General features: G+C 39.3%; 5 protein-coding genes across 5 annotated transcripts; 4 read left to right on the forward strand and 1 right to left on the reverse strand.

The window, feature by feature from the left end:
* The first annotated feature begins 717 nt into the window (after positions 1 to 717).
* On the forward strand, positions 718 to 3,248 carry LOC111600756. The gene is made up of 4 exons (XM_023317035.2): positions 718 to 1,012; positions 1,070 to 1,328; positions 1,392 to 1,713; positions 1,767 to 3,248. Exons 1-4 carry the CDS (start codon positions 718 to 720, stop codon positions 2,985 to 2,987), a joined length of 2,097 nt encoding a protein of 698 aa, XP_023172803.2. The 3' UTR covers positions 2,988 to 3,248.
* A 3,538-nt stretch (positions 3,249 to 6,786) lies between these two features.
* Positions 6,787 to 9,356, forward strand: LOC111600757. Its single transcript, XM_030224827.1, has 4 exons — positions 6,787 to 7,140; positions 7,195 to 7,444; positions 7,517 to 7,832; positions 7,892 to 9,356. The coding sequence occupies exons 1-4, from the start codon at positions 6,876 to 6,878 to the stop codon at positions 9,092 to 9,094; spliced, it is 2,034 nt and encodes a 677-aa protein (XP_030080687.1). The 5' UTR covers positions 6,787 to 6,875; the 3' UTR covers positions 9,095 to 9,356.
* A 325-nt stretch (positions 9,357 to 9,681) lies between these two features.
* On the forward strand, positions 9,682 to 10,946 carry LOC111600726 (homeobox protein EMX1). Its single transcript, XM_023316998.2, has one exon. It carries the CDS (start codon positions 10,320 to 10,322, stop codon positions 10,854 to 10,856), a length of 537 nt encoding a protein of 178 aa, XP_023172766.2. The 5' UTR covers positions 9,682 to 10,319; the 3' UTR covers positions 10,857 to 10,946.
* Positions 10,947 to 13,151: 2,205 nt separating this feature from the next.
* LOC111600727 lies at positions 13,152 to 14,051 on the forward strand. The gene is made up of 3 exons (XM_023316999.2): positions 13,152 to 13,215; positions 13,441 to 13,529; positions 13,600 to 14,051. Exons 2-3 carry the CDS (start codon positions 13,452 to 13,454, stop codon positions 13,918 to 13,920), a joined length of 399 nt encoding a protein of 132 aa, XP_023172767.1. The 5' UTR covers positions 13,152 to 13,215; positions 13,441 to 13,451; the 3' UTR covers positions 13,921 to 14,051.
* LOC111600758 (ionotropic receptor 93a) lies at positions 13,975 to 17,207 on the reverse strand. Its single transcript, XM_023317037.2, has 10 exons — positions 17,099 to 17,207; positions 16,888 to 17,040; positions 16,695 to 16,831; positions 16,525 to 16,633; positions 15,904 to 16,451; positions 15,731 to 15,833; positions 15,529 to 15,677; positions 15,296 to 15,469; positions 14,863 to 15,238; positions 13,975 to 14,801 (listed from the first exon to the last, which is right to left on the reverse strand). The coding sequence occupies exons 1-10, from the start codon at positions 17,205 to 17,207 to the stop codon at positions 14,065 to 14,067; spliced, it is 2,595 nt and encodes an 864-aa protein (XP_023172805.2). The 3' UTR covers positions 13,975 to 14,064.
* Positions 17,208 to 17,619: the final 412 nt, after the last annotated feature.

Below are 17,619 nucleotides of genomic sequence, written 5' to 3' on the forward strand. Positions count from 1 at the left end.
TTCTCCACCAAAGCAGCAAATCCGACATATCTAGAAATCCATTAATAATATTTTGTATATATTATTCGCCTGTGTCTAGCATTTGACTAGCATTTACACAGAAATCTGTGACTGGTGACGCGAACTTAGCTTGTGATCATACATACCATTTATACTTAGATATCATTCAACTAAAAAAGCTATTAGTTATTTTAATTTCCTCTACACTTGCTATAGTAGCTGTAGTATACTCATGCTGATCAAGAATATATACATATATACTTATAAATTATATATTATGTAGATTAATTATTAATATATACTCTGCTGGTCTGCTGGTCCACTGGCACTGGGCTTAGCTTAAATACATGCATACTATTTTATGAGGGTATTGCTATGAAGGATTCTTATCTCAACATATACGATATACTCGTACAAAACATAATACCCTGTTTATATATTTTCAATGGGCTTAGGGCATACACAAGCATACTGTTTAGCGTACACATGTGCTGCCTGATAAACGAAGAGAGGCAGTAATAACTTAAGTTTTAAGAACGGCATTCAGAGTTGCGATAAAAGCAATGTATCCGAAGTTAAACATTATATATATAAATATTTATTTATGTAGATTACAAGAGCACAGTTTCATTCAGGACAGCATCGCGATCAGTCAAGCTCGCTATGCACATACAGTAATTTTTCTGATAGATTTATATAAATGCATATACTTTTGAAATGACGAAAATCAAGTATCACCTTATTCAAACGGAAATGGCGTGGCCTAGCGATAGATCCGCCGCACAGAAGTTTTTAAAAATTTGCGCTGTATGTGGCATATTACTGCTTATGCTTGCCTATAGTTGGCCGATCCGCTTCACAAATGACCCAACGCCAAGTTCTATAAGGGCAGGTTGGACTGGCACCAGATATGACTATTTTAATGCAACCGTGGACGAAACTACATTAACTACAGACGATATAAGTTCGACAATGCAGTTTAGATCCTTAACAAACCCAAACGAAACCTTGGGTAAAAATATAGTTTGTTCAAATAATAAAACATATTAAGATCTATATTAACATACAGGACCCAATATATTGGATAACTACTTTGTGTATACCTCACACTGTCGCATGCCCGCTATAAATCCCTTTGCAAGGGATGCGCTGAGAATATTTGAAAATTCAACATATTCCCCTTGTGATTCGAAAAAGGATTTAATATCAATACACTACAATGACGAGGATCGACGATACAGGCTGCACATGAATGAAGCAAACATCAAATGCTGCTACAAAAAGATTCTGCGCTACGGAAATGGTGCGGAGGCAGACAATAAGTTCAAGTAGATAAGCATATAGAATTTAATTCGATAAATAGAGAGACATAAAAATTATTGTGATTATAGATTGTGGTCATGCAAATATTTCCAGCAGGACTTTATGCTGCCGCAAGATGTGGATGCTATTATCACCGAGTGTCGTCGTGTGAAAGATAAAAAGCTTTTGCAACAGGATGCGTTTAGCTTTGTGCAACCAGCGCAACACGTGGGCAATCGAACAAATAAAATTGCCTCAAATATAAGTCAATCGACAACTACAGATGGTAGACCAAGTGTCCTGCTTTGGGGCATTGATTCCATGTCGCGAATGAACTTTCAGCGTACCATGCCTCAGATGCACAAGTATTTGAGAGGGGAGAATTGGCACGAACTGCGAGGATATAACAAGGTCAGTAACCTATCATCAATTGTGATATATATATTTACTAATTAATTTTAAAGATGGGAGATAACACGTTTCCCAATTTAATGGCGATACTGGCAGGATTCAATAACTCACGATCAATGTCTATTTGCCGACCAACAGCTGTCGCTGGCTTAGATGATTGCCCTTTACTCTGGAAGGCTTACAGGCAATTGGGATATATCACAGCCTACGCCGAAGACTGGGGCCGGTTTTCTACTTTTAACTACAATAAGAAGGGATTCGTCAAGCCACCCACAGATTACTATCCACGACCTTTTGTGTTATCCATCGAGAAGGAACTCAAGAAAGAATTGGTGTCCAAGGTACCCTACTGTGTGGGTCGGCGACATTATGCTGAGTATATCTACGATTACGCAATCCAGTTCACGAAAGTCCACAAAAATGAGTCAACTTTTGGCATGTTCTGGACAAATTCGTTTAGCCACAATAATTTTTCCTTGCCTTCTTCAATGGATGTTAAGATGCTGGAATATATGCATGCATTGCAAAGAGGTGGCACCTTTGAAAAGTCTATTGTTATATTCTTCAGTGATCATGGCATGCGCTTTGGCAAACTGCGGAATTTGCATAGTGGGTTTTTAGAGGAACGTATGCCAATATTTTATATATGGATTCCAAACTGGTTCAGGATAAAATATCCAGCGTTTGTGCATAGCTTGCAGTTAAATAGGAACCGTTTAACGTCGCCCTACGATATCCATGCTACATTGAGGCACATTCTGGAGCTCGAGACACCGTTGGCTGATTTGCCACGACCTGAAGGCTGTCCGAAGTGCCATAGTATCTTTTACGAAGTAGCTGAATCGAGGGACTGTACAGATGCGGGAATTGCGGAGCACTGGTGTACCTGCCACACGTTAAAGAATAGTTCACGTACTGAGATTCATATCAAAGAAATTGCACAGCAGCTTATTGCTGCCACAAATGCCTATTTGGTGACCAACAACTTGACGGACATATGCCAGACTCTAAATCTTTCAAATATCGAGTCAGTGCAGAGGAAAATAACTTCAAAGCCAAAGGAATTTGAGTCTTACTTGGTCAGGTATGAGGCCAAGCCAGAGAATGCACTTTTTGAGGCTTCAACGGATTGGGACAACAAGACACAGCTAATCTCAATAAACGTGCCTGATATAAGTCGACTGGACGCCTACAGTGAACTATCTAAGTGCGTAGACGACAGTATTGCTAAAAAGTTTTGCATATGCTTCGACTTTTTACAGCCCAACCGATAAACTTATCTCTGAGAGATAACACAACCTTAAATTTCTATTCGCATGCGCATGCCCCTGCCTTCTGAACAGGATGTGAACTAGTAATATTATCGTAACATTCTCTGCTCAAATGTATATTAAGCGAAATAGTTTTAACTTGTTCTATTTTATTTGTATTTCAATTTGCATGAAATGAGTCTAGATCTTAATCTAATAATATTATATCTATAATACAAATGATCATAAGAATATTTATTAATAATAATTCCGATGAAATCGTGAGCCAACTGAATGAGTATTGTCTTCTTGGTTTATCCTTAAGCATAGCCAAGAATTGCGATTTAGACTCAACAAATTTAATTATAAAATGATTTTTATATTAAATGTTATTATAAAAGCAGATTACTCACTATATTAAAAGAGTATATTAGTTTTGGGCTGTTTTTGTCTGTTTCGGACATTTTATAAACTCTTGACGCGTTCGTTTTATAGAAGTTCATTTTTAAGGTACTTTTGAAGGTACAGACTTGGTATTTGGAATATATACACGAGTGGAGTATAATATAATATATATATATATAAATGGTCCACGTCGGTGCCTACTGGTAATTACTATCTGGACCTTAGTAGAAAGAGACCTAATGGAAAGATAAATCTCTATCTTTTTAATATCAAATGAAAAAGCAGAAAAACTTATAGCTGAATTAATGTATCTGCTTTTGAAACGTAAGCCAGTATTATTCAGTCGGTAGCACCCGACTGCAGCGTTACTTTTTGTTTTTTAAGAAACTATAAACAAAATATGTATATTTATGCTATAGATAAGAGTAAGAGTTTTTAATTAAGAAGCAAAGGTTAGAGTTAGTAGAATACAGCTCGGTTCGATATTCTCACAATCAATTGGCAGTTGGATATGGGGCACCACACAGAGTACATTGAATATAAATCCAACACCACAAGAGAAAAGTGATTTAATTAATCTAAAAATATAAATTCCGATGGCAAATTTTAAATATAAGTTAATAAAGCCTCAATGCGCAGCGCAAAAGGAAATGACGAGCTTCAGAATGGCCCCAAAATTTCTTTTGTGTTGCCTTCTGATTCTTTTGATTCTTCTGTATGGGCAAATATACTTTACCCAATATGGTATACGTGTGGAAACTTCAATGACAACAACTAATTTAACTCAGATAACAATAAAATTATTCAATTTAACACAGGGTAAATATGAAATAGTAAAACTTCTAGTAGATTCAATATTGTATTTTAACAGAGCCAAACACAATCAGCTACTTTGTGAACACCTCAAAGTGTCGGATGCCAGCCCCATATCCCTTTACGCCTGATGTTGCAAGAATATACAAAAAAGTGCCTTATAAACCGTGCGAGCCCGGTAAGGATCTCATCAAAGTGAATTATAAGGAAGGCATCTACAGTCTGCATATGAATGAAGCGAAAATTGCATGCTGCTATAAACAAGTCCTGGGCTCCGGAGTTGGTGCTAATGCGGATACGCAGTATAAGTAAATACCCCAGTTTCGTATAATTTAGACTGATAACATATATATTTAAAGACTTGAATTATATTTATATTTATAGATTACTGCCATGTAGTAATTTTCACCAGGACTTCGTTGTGCCACATCATGTAGAAGCAATCATCACGGAGTGTCGTCGATTAAAAGATAAAAAGTTATTGCAACAGGATGCGTTCAGCTTTGTGCAACCAGCCAAACCTATAGATAATCAAAAAGCTGTCAATGATTCAAATACTAGTCAATCCACTGAGCGACGACCAAGTGTCCTACTGTGGGGCATTGATTCCTTGTCGCGCATGAACTTCCAGCGGACTATGCCGCTGATGTACAACTATCTAAGAGAAGAGAATTGGTACGAGTTGCAGGGCTACAGCAAAGTGAGTGAACAAAATTCAGTACTCCATATAATTCAATTTATCAATCTCTAAGATGGCAGATAATACATTTCCTAATTTAATGGCGGTGCTGACAGGATTTAATAACTCACGGTCAATGTCTGTTTGCCAGCCAAAGACTGTCGCTGGATTAGATGATTGCCCTTTTCTATGGAAGGCTTACAGGCAGTTGGGATATATCACAGCCTACGCCGAAGACTGGGTCTGGTTTTCTACTTTTAACTACAAAAAGAAGGGATTCGCCAAGCCACCCACAGATTACTATCCACGACCTTTTGTGTTATCCATCGAGAATAACCTCAAGAAAGAATTGCTATCCGACGTACCCTACTGTGTGGGTCGGCGACATTATGCTGAGTATATCTACGATTATGCAATACAATTTACAAAAGTCCACAAAAGTGTGTCTACTTTTGGATTGTTCTGGACAAATTCGTTTAGTCACAGCAACTTTTCCTTGCCTTCTTCAATGGATGTTAAAATGCTGGAATATATGCATGCATTGCAAAGAGGTGGCACCTTTGAAAAGTCTATTGTTATATTCTTCAGTGATCATGGCATGCGCTTTGGCGAACTGCGGAATTTGCATAGTGGGTTTTTAGAGGAACGTATGCCGATATTTTATATATGGATTCCAAACTGGTTCAAGATAAAATATCCAGATTTTGTGCATAGCTTGCAGTTAAATAGGAACCGTTTAACGTCGCCCTACGATATCCATGCCACATTGAGGCACATTCTGGAGCTCGAGACACCGTTGGCTGATTTGCCACGACCTGAAGGCTGTCCGAAGTGCCATAGTATCTTTTACGAAGTAGCTGAATCGAGAGATTGCTCAGATGCGAGCATTGAGGAGCATTGGTGTACTTGCCGCACGTTTTATAATAATGCAGGCCGTAAAATTTATAAAAAGGAAATTGCACAGCAGCTAATTGCTGCTACAAATACCTATCTGAAGTCCAACAACCTGACGGGTATTTGTCAGACTCTAAGCCTTTCAAATATAGAGTCGGTGCAGAGGAAAATTACTTTGCAGCCGAACGAAATTGAGTCTTACGTGGTCAGGTATGAGGCCAAGTCAGCAAATGCACTTTTTGAGGCTTCAACGGATTGGGACAACAAGACTCAGTTAATCTCAATAAACGTGCCTGATATAAGTCGATTGGATGCTTATAGTGAACTATCCAAGTGCGTAGACGATAATATAGCTAAAAAGTTTTGCATATGCTTCGACCCTTCACAGTTCAAGCTGTAGTGTAATATAGCTTTGCTATATAACACTAATTAAGAATAATGTATCTACTTTCTAATAAAATTAATTAAAATTACATTTTCCAGAAATTGTTTTAATGTAATTCGAATTATTAAACTTTATTTTTAAACTTTAAATTTATTCAAAACGTGTGTCGATTAGCTTGAAGTATATAAGGTCCTTAGATGTACGGAACAAAATATCACTATTACGGTGTTTCATAAATTAAAAATTTTTTATTAACTATACTTTATAAAATATTTGGTTAACTGATAATAATTAGAACTAAATCACTCGTTAACTAGATATGAATTAACACAAAATATTGATGTGTTTACATTCATTAAAATCTTTTTATTATGGGCATTTTGCAGTACCCTTTTCAGTTTCTTCAAGTCCTGCAAACTGAAGAAGAACTGATTTCTTAGATACATTCATCAAATCTTACTATTGAACATGCTTTTATTTCACGAAAAGTGTTAGATTAATATTCAAAATGTAATATATTTTTGGACACTGATAAGGCCGTATCAGGGCTTAACAAAGAATTAATAGCGTAACTTCATATCGCTAAATACAAATGTTCAATATGATTGTTACGTTTGATAGAACCACAATCAGTGGGCAGTTGGATATGAGACCCCTCACACTACAGAACACATCGTGTATACGGCCAGCACAAAACCCCCCAAAAGTGAAATGTGATTAATATATATTAATAACGATGGCAAACATAAAATATCAGTTAATTGGGGCACCAGGTCCGGCCATAAATGAAACTTTGAATTTCCGAGTGGTCTTAAAAGTCTTTCTGTGCTGCTTCTTAACTCTTCTGACCATATTCTATTATCTAAGATATTCCATTGAAACTGGAACATATGTGGAACTTGCAATGACAACAGAAACAACAGCGACAACAATTACAACAACAACAATAACAACAACTAATTCCACTCCGATAACAATAAAACTCTTCAATTCAACGCAAGGTAACTGTGAAAAAATAAGTATTTAATTGATTTAAATGGGTCGAACATTAACAGAGCCCACTATAAGAAACTTTTTTGTGAACACCTCAAAGTGTCGGATGCCAGCCCCATATCCCTTTACGCCTGATGTTGCAAGGATATACAAAAAAGTGCCTTATAAACCGTGCGAGCCCGGTAAGGATCTCATCAAAGTGAATTATAAGGAAGGCATCTACAGTCTGCATATGAATGAAGCGAAAATTTCATGCTGCTATAAACAAGTTCTGCGCTCCGGAGTTGGTGCCAATTCGGATACGCAGTTTAAGTAAATACACCAGTTACGTATAACTTACAATAATAAAGTATTTAAGTGCTTGAATTATATTTATATTTATAGATTACTGCCATGTAGTAATTTTCACCAGGACTTCGTTGTGCCACGTCATGTAGAAGCAATCATCACGGAGTGTCGTCGATTAAAAGATAAAAAGTTATTGCAACAGGACGCATTCAGCTTTGTGCAACCTGCCAAACCTATAGATAATCAAAAAGCTGTCAATAATTCAAATACTAGCCAATCCACTGAGCGAAGACCAAGCGTCCTACTGTGGGGCATTGATTCCTTGTCGCGCATGAACTTCCAGCGGACTATGCCGCTGATGTACAAGTATCTAAGAGAAGAGAATTGGTACGAGCTGCAGGGCTACAACAAGGTAGGTGCGACTTTAATTTAGAGCCTTTTATTATTATCAATCAAAACGATACTTTTTAGATGGGAGATAACACATTACCCAATTTGATGGCGTTGCTAACAGGATTGAACAGCACAAGGTCTATATCTGTCTGCCAACCTAAGAAAGTGGGAGGACTGGATGCTTGTCCAATGCTCTGGAAAGAATACAAGCATAAGGGCTACGTCACTGCTTATGGGGAGGAGTGGAGTAAATATTCCACCTTTAACTATTTATGTAAAGGCTTTAAAGCCCCACCAACGGACCATTATGCACGCCCGTTTATCTTGGCTGTTGAGAAAGAGCTGAAGAAGCAGTACGACACAGCATTACCCTATTGTGTGGGTCGTCGGCATTTTGCGGAGTACATTTATGATTTTGCCCTACAGTTTACAGAAGCTTACAAAAATGTATCCTCATTCGGCCTGTTCTGGACAAACACCTTTAGCCACAACAACTTTGCATTGCCCTCCTCCATGGACTCCAGGATTCTTGAGTACATGCGCACATTGCAAAGAAGTGGAACCCTTCAAGAGTCCATTATTTTATTTTTTAGCGATCATGGTATGCGTTTTGGTAAGCTCCGCGAGTTGGAGAGTGGATTTCTAGAGGAACGTATGCCCCTTATGTTTATTTGGCTGCCTTTCTGGTTTAGGCAAAAGTATCCAGCATTTGTAAATAATTTAGAGCAAAATAGAAATCGTTTAACTTCGCCGTACGATATCTACGCCACCTTGAGACACATTCTAGAGCTGGAGACTCCGCTGGCGGAGTTGCCACGACCTGAAAGTTGTCCCCGCTGTCATAGTGTTTTTTTCAAAGTAGCCGAATCAAGAGATTGCTCAGATGCAGGCATTGACGAGCATTGGTGTACTTGCGTGGAATTCGAAGACGTTCCAAAGACTGATTCAAAAACTACATTAATGGCAGAGCAGCTGGTCGAGGCAACAAATAAGTACTTGGCGGATAAAAACTTAAGTGGTATTTGTCATATCCAGAAACTAAATAATATTGAGTCTGTGCAAAAGCAAATTTTACCAAGCTCGAAACAATCCAACTCCTACCTGGTCCGATATGAGACGGAACCAGCCAAGGCGCTCTTCGAGGCAACGGTCAAGTGGAGCAACACGAGCAAGCAAATCAGCATTTCTGTGCCCAGCATTAGCCGAATGACATCTTACAGGGAACACTCCGAGTGTATCGATGACAAAACAGCCAAGAAGTTCTGCATCTGTGTTAACTGATTAGTTAACTCAATCGACTCCGGCTGCCGAAGTTGGTGGAGTACCGCACAACCACAAAAAATTGTAATTGCTGTAGAAAAGATGCATCTGCATTCCTTCGTGTACTCGATATCAGTATCTGTTGCAGCAGTAACTCAATTTCAAGAGCATTGTTGCCAAAGCCTATCGCCAGTTCCGATCTCACCCTAGAATGTTGCGGGCAAATTAGTTTACAATTATATGACAATTGCAAGAGATAATTGCTGCAATATCAGCGTTTGGAGTACAGCTGTTTCATCTATTGTATTACTTTCAAATGCTATTCGCGACGAAGAAGAAGATTTTGTTAGTAATAATCTTAACAATAAAAAAATGAAATTAATAAGCTTGTATCTTATCTATTGGTCAATAAATTTGCACTAAGAACTCGAGTAGTCGACAGGTTTAACAGCTTGTCACAGATAAGTTAACGTTTTCTGGGAACGATAGACTTCTAGTTACTTAGCCTATGTCAATAGATTTCATATGATGCGAAATAAAATGAGATTACAGCTTACCAAGCATATGCCTGCAAATTCATGTTGTAATTGATACTTTGCGTTGTCTCTCAGTAAAACTCGTTATTATGAAAACAAAATTACGAATCAATCAAAACATATTAAAATTTGAGGCTCAGCTCGTATTCCCATCGAAAATGGCGCAGCAGATGAGTGCATTAGGGCAAGGGGTGGCCAGGCAGGCTGGCAGGCCACGCACCACCCCGAAAACCACCGCCGCTAACCACAACACAAAATACAAAACACAAACCTTAAACATCAGCAGTTGCTGATGCAGATACGGATGTGTATTAGCTACAGATACAAGACCACTCAAATCGCTCAAGTACTTGTATCTGTATCTGTATCTGTATCTTATGCTGTGCGAGCTTCTGAGGGCCGGTTCCGTGTGTCAACTTCAATTACTTGCGCTGCCTAATCACGGTTCTATAAGGGTAATAACAATGTGCAGCCTACCTGGTGTGCTGGCCAGAGGCAGGGCAACGCCTTTTAAACGCCTCATTGCGCGCAAATGAGATTCGAGTGCCGCATTGGAAACCGCCGCGAGAGAGGGATAGCGATACGCTGCCATTGTGGTGCACAAAATGGTGGCAGTTCCTGTGCCGACAGCGACCTTAAATAGCCGAGGATGCGCAAAGTACTGAACAGTAGCAATTCAGCACTGACACACTCCAGGATCATCGACCAGGATGAGTGATTTTAGCATTGACTACATACTGAACCGTGCCGGCGATAGATATGTCGGCACCAATGCCTCTTTAGGAATTCTGCAGCGATTAAGATACCATCCCACATATCATCCATATGCGCAGCCTGCCCTCAAGGAGCAGTTGCCACCAACAACAGCCGCGTCCATGGAGGACGGCTCAGTGCCCATGTACGACTGGTTGCAGTATACACGTTATCATCCGCCTAAGCTGCCACGAGCGTTGCGTCAAGGCCCCGCCAAGCGCACACCTGGACGTTTGCCACGTATTCCGTTTACGCCCGCTCAGCTACAGGCATTGGAACGAGCCTACAAAGACTCCAACTATTTAAGTGCCGAGGATGCTAATAAACTGGCCGTCTCACTGGAACTAACAAATACGCGTGTGAAGATCTGGTTTCAGAATCGTCGTGCCCGGGAAAGACGTGAGAAGCGAGAAAAGGACGAGAGCTGTGACTCCACCCTCTCATCCAATGCATCTAGTCCGGAGCTGGAGCAGGACATGTTGGTCATTGTATGAACAGCAAAAAGGACCTAGAGTTAAAATAAGATTCAATTTGGCTGTTACTGTGTAACTTGTGATTGTAATAGGGTTGACCACCTTTTGTAAATAGACTATATTATTAAATACATTTATAATTATGATATAAAGACAATACATTAATTATAAGTGAAAATTAAATTTTATAAATAAAATCAACAATTAACTAGACAAATGATGAAAGTATTTTTATCAAGCCCTTCTCTATGATTAAAGACAGGTGCTTATTTATCAACGTTGGAACTATAACTATTTTCTCATTAGTTTCATTTAAATAGAAGAATCCTAAATGATATATTTGAAAATGCATGGACTATTAATAGCGAGAAAAAATAAAATTAATTTAATTAACTTGTTTCATTTTTTAAATTTATTTACATAGCCTAAATTTTTTTGGTTTTCTGAATCAACATCAAATGTGTTTTTATATATTAGATTCATTATTTAAATTTAAATCATATTGATCTGTGAAAGAAAAAAAAAACAAAATATTATTTCAAAAAAAAAAAAAAACAATTAAATCCTTACTTATTGTCTTACATTTTTCAAAATTTTAGATTCCGAGGTTTTAAGCTGAGTTTAAGCTAACATAGGTAAGTCAAAAGAACAATTTGTATTTGATCGGCACAATTATTTCAAATGTCGTTTCCGCACTTTATATAATAATTTGTTATGAAAGGTTTCCATAATTTTCAATAATTTACTTTAAAATTAAATAATTTTGCAATTTTTAATGTCTTAATGCTTAATTTTTAATTTATTCTCTTTTTTTGTAAACATATAGAATATGAGTGAGGCAAATACAAATTTATATCTGTAAATATATAGTATTGAGTCCGTCATATATTATTCAGCAGGTAGGTTAACATAATGCAAATTACCAAATAAGTTAAGTAATTTGATCAGATAGGCAAGGTTTTGTGGCAACTTGATTAACTTTATTCCCACACATGCTCCCATTACGCATTGCCGTCAAGGGTATCATGCAAGCACTGTGGGTAAACGGTATCCTGTCTGGGAAATTTCTTTTCAAATATCATCAATGAAAAGGAAGCAACTCGCGTGCCGGAAAAACAGCAAACAACAAGCGAGAGGCGGGGCGTATCTTAAGCCGATTTCGCAATTGTTGCTGTTTTCATGGTCAAGAATAATTTGTTTTTCCGCTTTCCTTTGTTTGCATACAACGAAAATATCAAATTACAAAGCGGCGGCTTTTTGCAGCAAAATGTGCCGACGGGCGGGGGCTTTCGAATTCGAGGATATTTTTGCGAATGCAAAAGATGATTACGATTTGGCCACTGCGGCCAAGCTGTAAGGCAAATGAGTTTACGCAAATCCTAGCGATTTCTATACCTAAGCCATTGATAATCCGATCATATAACTATATATCCAACTAGACCAATGCGGGCAAAAGGAGACCTGGGTCGCAGTTGGTTTTCACAGATATAAAATGAACATCTTCGACATGAATCGAATGGAAATGGGCACAAAGGGTTCTGAATTCATGATATGAAAACTATATCAAATAACATATCCTGTCAGCGCCTAAGTGCATTCTAGTTGACAAACGGCATTTGCTTGTCAAAAGGAGAGCAGCAATTGTTTCAAACTGAAGCTCTCAAAGCGCGTAGCCAAATATCTTCTGGAACAATTTGAGCCACACTCATTAGTTGCAGATAATTCATGTAAATTTGCTAAATCGGCTTATGATCTGCATTCAATGAAGAAATGTTTATGTTACTAATCTAGTCCTGTTTGACAAACAATGCGGCAATATTTATTCTAATGGCGTAGAAAAACACAGCCATGCGCCGCTTTGGGCTGTAAATGTCCTTTCTGTAGGTCCTATACTTAAGGCCAACACAATGTGCAGGCAAAAGGAAAGCAAGCCATACGCACACACATAATAGCAAAGTGGGTCAAGTCGGGCACATCAGACTAGACGTGGTTGGATTAACATAATTCCTATTTTTACGTAGATTGAGGTAAGCGCTGACTGGCGTCAGACTGGGATTGTTATGTGCAACTATTGTGCATATGACATAAATATCTACACAAATATTTAAATCTTGGTTCAGTAGGTACAACTAAAAAATTTTCTAATCTTGTCAATTGATTATGTAAATTATACCTTAAAAAACTTTTTTTCTTAGAATTCTTAGAATTTGGCGGCATAACGTATTGAAACGTCTGGCAGCACTATCACACTATCGCAATTGGCAGAGTTGGTAAATGTATTAGCGCCCTCTATCGTCAATTATTATCGATTACAAAATATAACATATCTCTAGCAACCCTAGTTTCTTTCTTTTCGATAGATCCGCATTGAAGTGACAAGGTGAGCAAAATTTTTTGCTAAATTTATGGATATTTTACAGGTTTTAATAACGTAAATGTGTAAAATGAGTTATATAAAGTGTACTAAACGTGTTGTACATAAAATGCAAATCATGGTGTTCGGCCAGTTGGCAAAAATATCAGTGGAAAATGTTACACGTGTTTTCACATTGCACCAGGCGTAGGCTGTGAATGTCAATTAAATATAGTTTTATTTGATTTTCAGAGCACATCAATATGCAGCTTTTCGTACGTGGTTTGGAAACAATTGAAGCTTTGGAGGTGTCCCAGGATGCTACCATTGCTGGCGTCAAGGTGAGCGATTGTGCTACGCACGACAACAAAAACTTCCCCCTAACCTCATTTCGGTTGTTTCTTGTTTTAGAGTCAACTTGCCCAGTTGCACGGCTTTGAAACCGAAGAGTTCAGCCTGAACTGCGAGGGTGCCACTCTTACCAATGACACACCTGTCACAGCTCTGAGCTCCTTTGAGCTGGATATTACCATTCCCATGATTGGTGGTAAAGTGCACGGTTCTTTGGCGCGTGCCGGTAAGGTCAAGGGCCAGACCCCCAAGGTTGAGAAACAGGAGAAGAAGAAGAAGAAGACCGGTCGCGCCAAGCGCAGGATTCAGTACAATCGTCGCTTCGTCAACATTGTACAGGGCTTCGGCCGTCGTCGTGGTCCCAATGCCAACTCTACGTAAAGTGGATCAGCTTACAGAGGGATTGATGAACAGAAGCTGAGCTATTTTTATTGCAAAATAATGTTCATATAAGTAATTTTCAAAAATTAAACAAAACTTATTTTACGCACGTCAAGCTGTAATCCGACGCATCTCGTGTGTTTCTCAATTGGAAAAGGGAACACGCTTACGCTCCCTGCTCACCACAAAGAAGCGGTGGTACCAAAATTCAATGCAACTCACAATCGTCGCTAAAATTACGCCGAAGATTAGTACCATAAAACAGCCCTGCATATCATCCATATTAACTTTATGATTGGCAATCTGACGCTGCATATTCTTCCCATTGCATTTGTCCATGGAAGGCAGATTTGTTTTATGCCAGCGGTCAATGAACCCCATGCGGAATAGCCTATCTATGTGCTGGTTAATTAAATGTAAATAGGCGCTGCCCGAGGGCACGATCAATCCTATCTGTTCATCGACAAAATCTTCCTTGCCTAATGCAAATCTGCACTCCTTATCCAACTCAAAGTGCTGCTGCACAATAAGCTGCAGATTAATGCGCCAATCAATATTGATACGATCACCATGTTTCACTGCTGCAATGTTCTCGCTCTGTACGTTGTTGTAGATTAAAGAGCGCCCAATGAAGCGCTTAAAGTCTTCTCTTGTCGTGGTCTCCACGTACTTCTCAAAGAACGTGCCATTGCGCAGGCCGTATTGCTTTATTTCCTTATGAGCGGATAGTTGATTAAGGTAATCAACGCCTGGCTGGAATTTTGGGAATGTTAGAAACGCAACGAGATTGCCGCAATAAGTAGTAACCAACACAATGACCACTAGCCACCAGAAGCCAACAACCAGCCTGCCACTATCCGCACGAGGCAGATACATGCCACCTGCAAGGTTTTCAAATTTGTTGGGAAGATGCATACGATTTCTTTTGTCGATAGTACAAACCTTGTTGCAACAGTGCTCCATAAATATACCAGAAACAGTTTTTCACTGTGGAGAGACTGCTAATTCGAAGCTCTTGCAGCGGCATCAGACGATTTACGAAGTACAGAATGGGCGCCGTCAAGAACAAAATCCCTGCCAGGCAGCCCCAGGTCTCTAGGGTGAACGGAGCCGTGAACAGATAGATGCGGCTCACTTCATCCGGTTGCCGGAGAATGAATGTGTACTTTTGCACACTTATGGGTTGTGTGTAGTTAAAATGTTTCTTGGTTGGTTCATCAATGGTGGCTGCCACGGCGGCCATGAAGTACGCATTGCTTTGCAGCAGCTCAACCACTCGATAGGGAATGCGATAGGTCATCGAGCCCATCAGCTCATCCTACAAAGCAAACATATCGTCAAAATTTACATTTTATGCGTTCATATGTATCCATACACTCTCATTCATGCTCTGGCTAAGCGTGTCCGTAGTATCCGGCAATTGACCCTCATGCAAATAGTAGCTAAAGTTCAAGGCGCGGCTTAGTTCCTTCACTATTTCCATGACAATTCCTGAGTGCTCCACGATGACACCGCGACTATCCTTGGTCAATATTTGCCAGGGTGGATTCTACGAGAAATTTGAACCAATATATAAGATTAACATATATTCCTGGCTCAAAGACTCACATGCACTGTCACAATGTCCATGGTGATGTTACGGAAGTGATGATCAATATGGGGAAAGGTTAACTCATGACATATGAATCCCAGCAACGGTGTCCAGTAACCAATATTGATGAACTCAAAGTTGCGATTTTTTGCATCGCGAGTGGGAGCTATGAGCAAAGCAAAATCGTATTTAATAAATTAAATTAGATGCTTTACCTACCCATGCGAAACTTGCGATTCTCCTGACTCTTGCCCCAGGTGATGGCGGTTTCAAAACGCCAGCGGGCGCAGCTTGCGCATTTACTGTTTACCTTAAGGTATTCCTGGCAAGATGTAAAATAAATTACTAATTTTAATTGGCCAAAAAGTAAAAATTGTGTCGACTTTGCCTACCTTCATGTAATCAAGCAACTCTTCCTGTTTCTCTTGCTTGGTAAAACGTATCGACTCCCATTCCTCATCGGATATTTTGCCATAGATGGATTGCTCTTCGAGTATCATGCGGGACAGCGAGGTGACCACAGCCATGGAAACTTCTGATATGGTGCAGTTCAACGTGTCCACGCAATTGGTCACCGTTTCGTTCAGCGCAAAGGCTATATTAGCACCCTCATCTAGATTTATGGTCACGCTATTGGCATCAAAGTCACGACGCAGGTCCTCCAAAACAAAGAACATCCATTGATTGTTCACATGGAACATGCTCAGCGTTTCTGCTATCTCAATAATATCCTCATGAAATTTGGAAATAACCAAAAACTGCTGGCGCTTCTGTTCATGTTTGATGGGCGCGAATTGAGCCAATGCCTGCCGCAGCGAAATTCGTTTCTGCTGACCACGCAATGATTCGTCAATCTTGTACAGAATCAGCGATATCGGTGGTATATGGTTTGTGGTGCTTTCGTGAACGACAGACTTGACCAACATAGGATTGCTCTCAACTAGAGTAGGGAATACAAAAATGCACATACCATTTGGACTGTATAGCTAGACATTTATGCTTGGAATACCCACGTATATTTTGATCTACAAGCACAACCACCGACTTCCATTTAAATATGCCCTGCACCTTGGCATCGAGCACAATTTGAGGAAACTCATCGCCATGAGAAACCATTGGGATCTATGTAGAGGAATGAATTACGAGTGAATGTCATGAAACACAAGTCCAAAAGTTCGCTCACCATCAGTGCTCGATTTAGGGGCAAACGCGGACAATCCGAGTCAGTGATAGCAATCAGCAGTATGGATGCCCTTTGAGTGGTTTTATAAAAGTTCCAGGTGCTCTCACAATCCGACACAGTTATGGCAGCTAAAAAATCTATTGAGAAGCTAAAAACTTAAGCAATAAGATTTGATGAAAATTTTCTATTTTACCTTTCTTAATTTTGACGGAGTTCCAGGTGAAGTAGCGCACATTGATGCCGCCATTCTTCATATTCTCGCGTATTATATCACTGAGAATCTTTTCGAAATGTGCCATTATATTCTGCCGATGCATGGCCATATATTCGTAGTCCACAACCACAGCTGCAAGGGGCGTAATAATGAATGAACTAAACGGTAATTCGTAGCTATCCGTGCTCACCCAGCGAGGCGTTGGCGCTCAGAAACGATGGGAAATCGTTAGCAAGCACAGGAGCTGGACAGCAGACCAAGCCACATAGAAAACAAAAGAAAAAAGACGACAACTTCATGATGCGCGAACTGTTGGAAAGCAACTAAAAAGTGAAAGCTGACATTACCAACGAGGTTGCCTCGGACTCCGTGTTTTTCTTTTGGGATATAGCCAAGCATAAAGCCAATTAAAATCATGTTTGTTGGCGAGTGTACCATAGTTTCTAAAGCACATGAAATATTCAAAGGATAGAAAGAGGGGTTTCCTACGGTAAGCGACTGATTGACAGTTTGCGGTTAGGCGTCGACATCCACATCAAATGTCAGGTACGTCAGCAAATTGTTGCAGGTGTCCGTTAGAGGATATTCGACAAAATTATTGTGTTTGCGGTGTTAACTTCGTTTATTTAATTATATATATGAAATTGTTCATCGAAATTGCGTGTAAGGTAATTACATTTTACAATCTTACAGCTAGGGAACGAATAAAAC

This window comes from Drosophila hydei, unplaced genomic scaffold (genome assembly GCF_003285905.1).
Source record: "Drosophila hydei strain 15085-1641.00,03,60 unplaced genomic scaffold, DhydRS2 tig00008119-arrow-pilon, whole genome shotgun sequence".
NCBI classification, from domain to species: domain Eukaryota; kingdom Metazoa; phylum Arthropoda; class Insecta; order Diptera; family Drosophilidae; genus Drosophila; species Drosophila hydei.

Excerpts from the sequence above, each read along its gene's own strand:
- LOC111600756 (XM_023317035.2), top strand. The coding sequence starts at position 718 with ATGACGAAAATCAAGTATCACCTTATTCAAACGGAAATGGCGTGGCCT. Across the intron at positions 1,013-1,069 it reads AAACCCAAACGAAACCTTGG|GACCCAATATATTGGATAAC; the intron begins GTAAAAATATAG and ends ATTAACATACAG. Across the intron at positions 1,329-1,391 it reads GAGGCAGACAATAAGTTCAA|ATTGTGGTCATGCAAATATT; the intron begins GTAGATAAGCAT and ends TTGTGATTATAG.
- LOC111600757 (XM_030224827.1), top strand. The coding sequence starts at position 6,876 with ATGGCAAACATAAAATATCAGTTAATTGGGGCACCAGGTCCGGCCATA. Across the intron at positions 7,141-7,194 it reads ACTCTTCAATTCAACGCAAG|AGCCCACTATAAGAAACTTT; the intron begins GTAACTGTGAAA and ends GAACATTAACAG. Across the intron at positions 7,833-7,891 it reads AGCTGCAGGGCTACAACAAG|ATGGGAGATAACACATTACC; the intron begins GTAGGTGCGACT and ends GATACTTTTTAG.
- LOC111600726 (XM_023316998.2), top strand. The coding sequence starts at position 10,320 with ATGAGTGATTTTAGCATTGACTACATACTGAACCGTGCCGGCGATAGA.
- LOC111600727 (XM_023316999.2), top strand. The coding sequence starts at position 13,452 with ATGCAGCTTTTCGTACGTGGTTTGGAAACAATTGAAGCTTTGGAGGTG. Across the intron at positions 13,530-13,599 it reads CTACCATTGCTGGCGTCAAG|AGTCAACTTGCCCAGTTGCA; the intron begins GTGAGCGATTGT and ends TTCTTGTTTTAG.
- LOC111600758 (XM_023317037.2), bottom strand. The coding sequence starts at position 17,207 with ATGAAGTTGTCGTCTTTTTTCTTTTGTTTTCTATGTGGCTTGGTCTGC. Across the intron at positions 15,834-15,903 it reads AGTTGCTTGATTACATGAAG|GAATACCTTAAGGTAAACAG; the intron begins GTAGGCAAAGTC and ends ACATCTTGCCAG. Across the intron at positions 15,678-15,730 it reads GAATCGCAAGTTTCGCATGG|CTCCCACTCGCGATGCAAAA; the intron begins GTAGGTAAAGCA and ends CTTTGCTCATAG.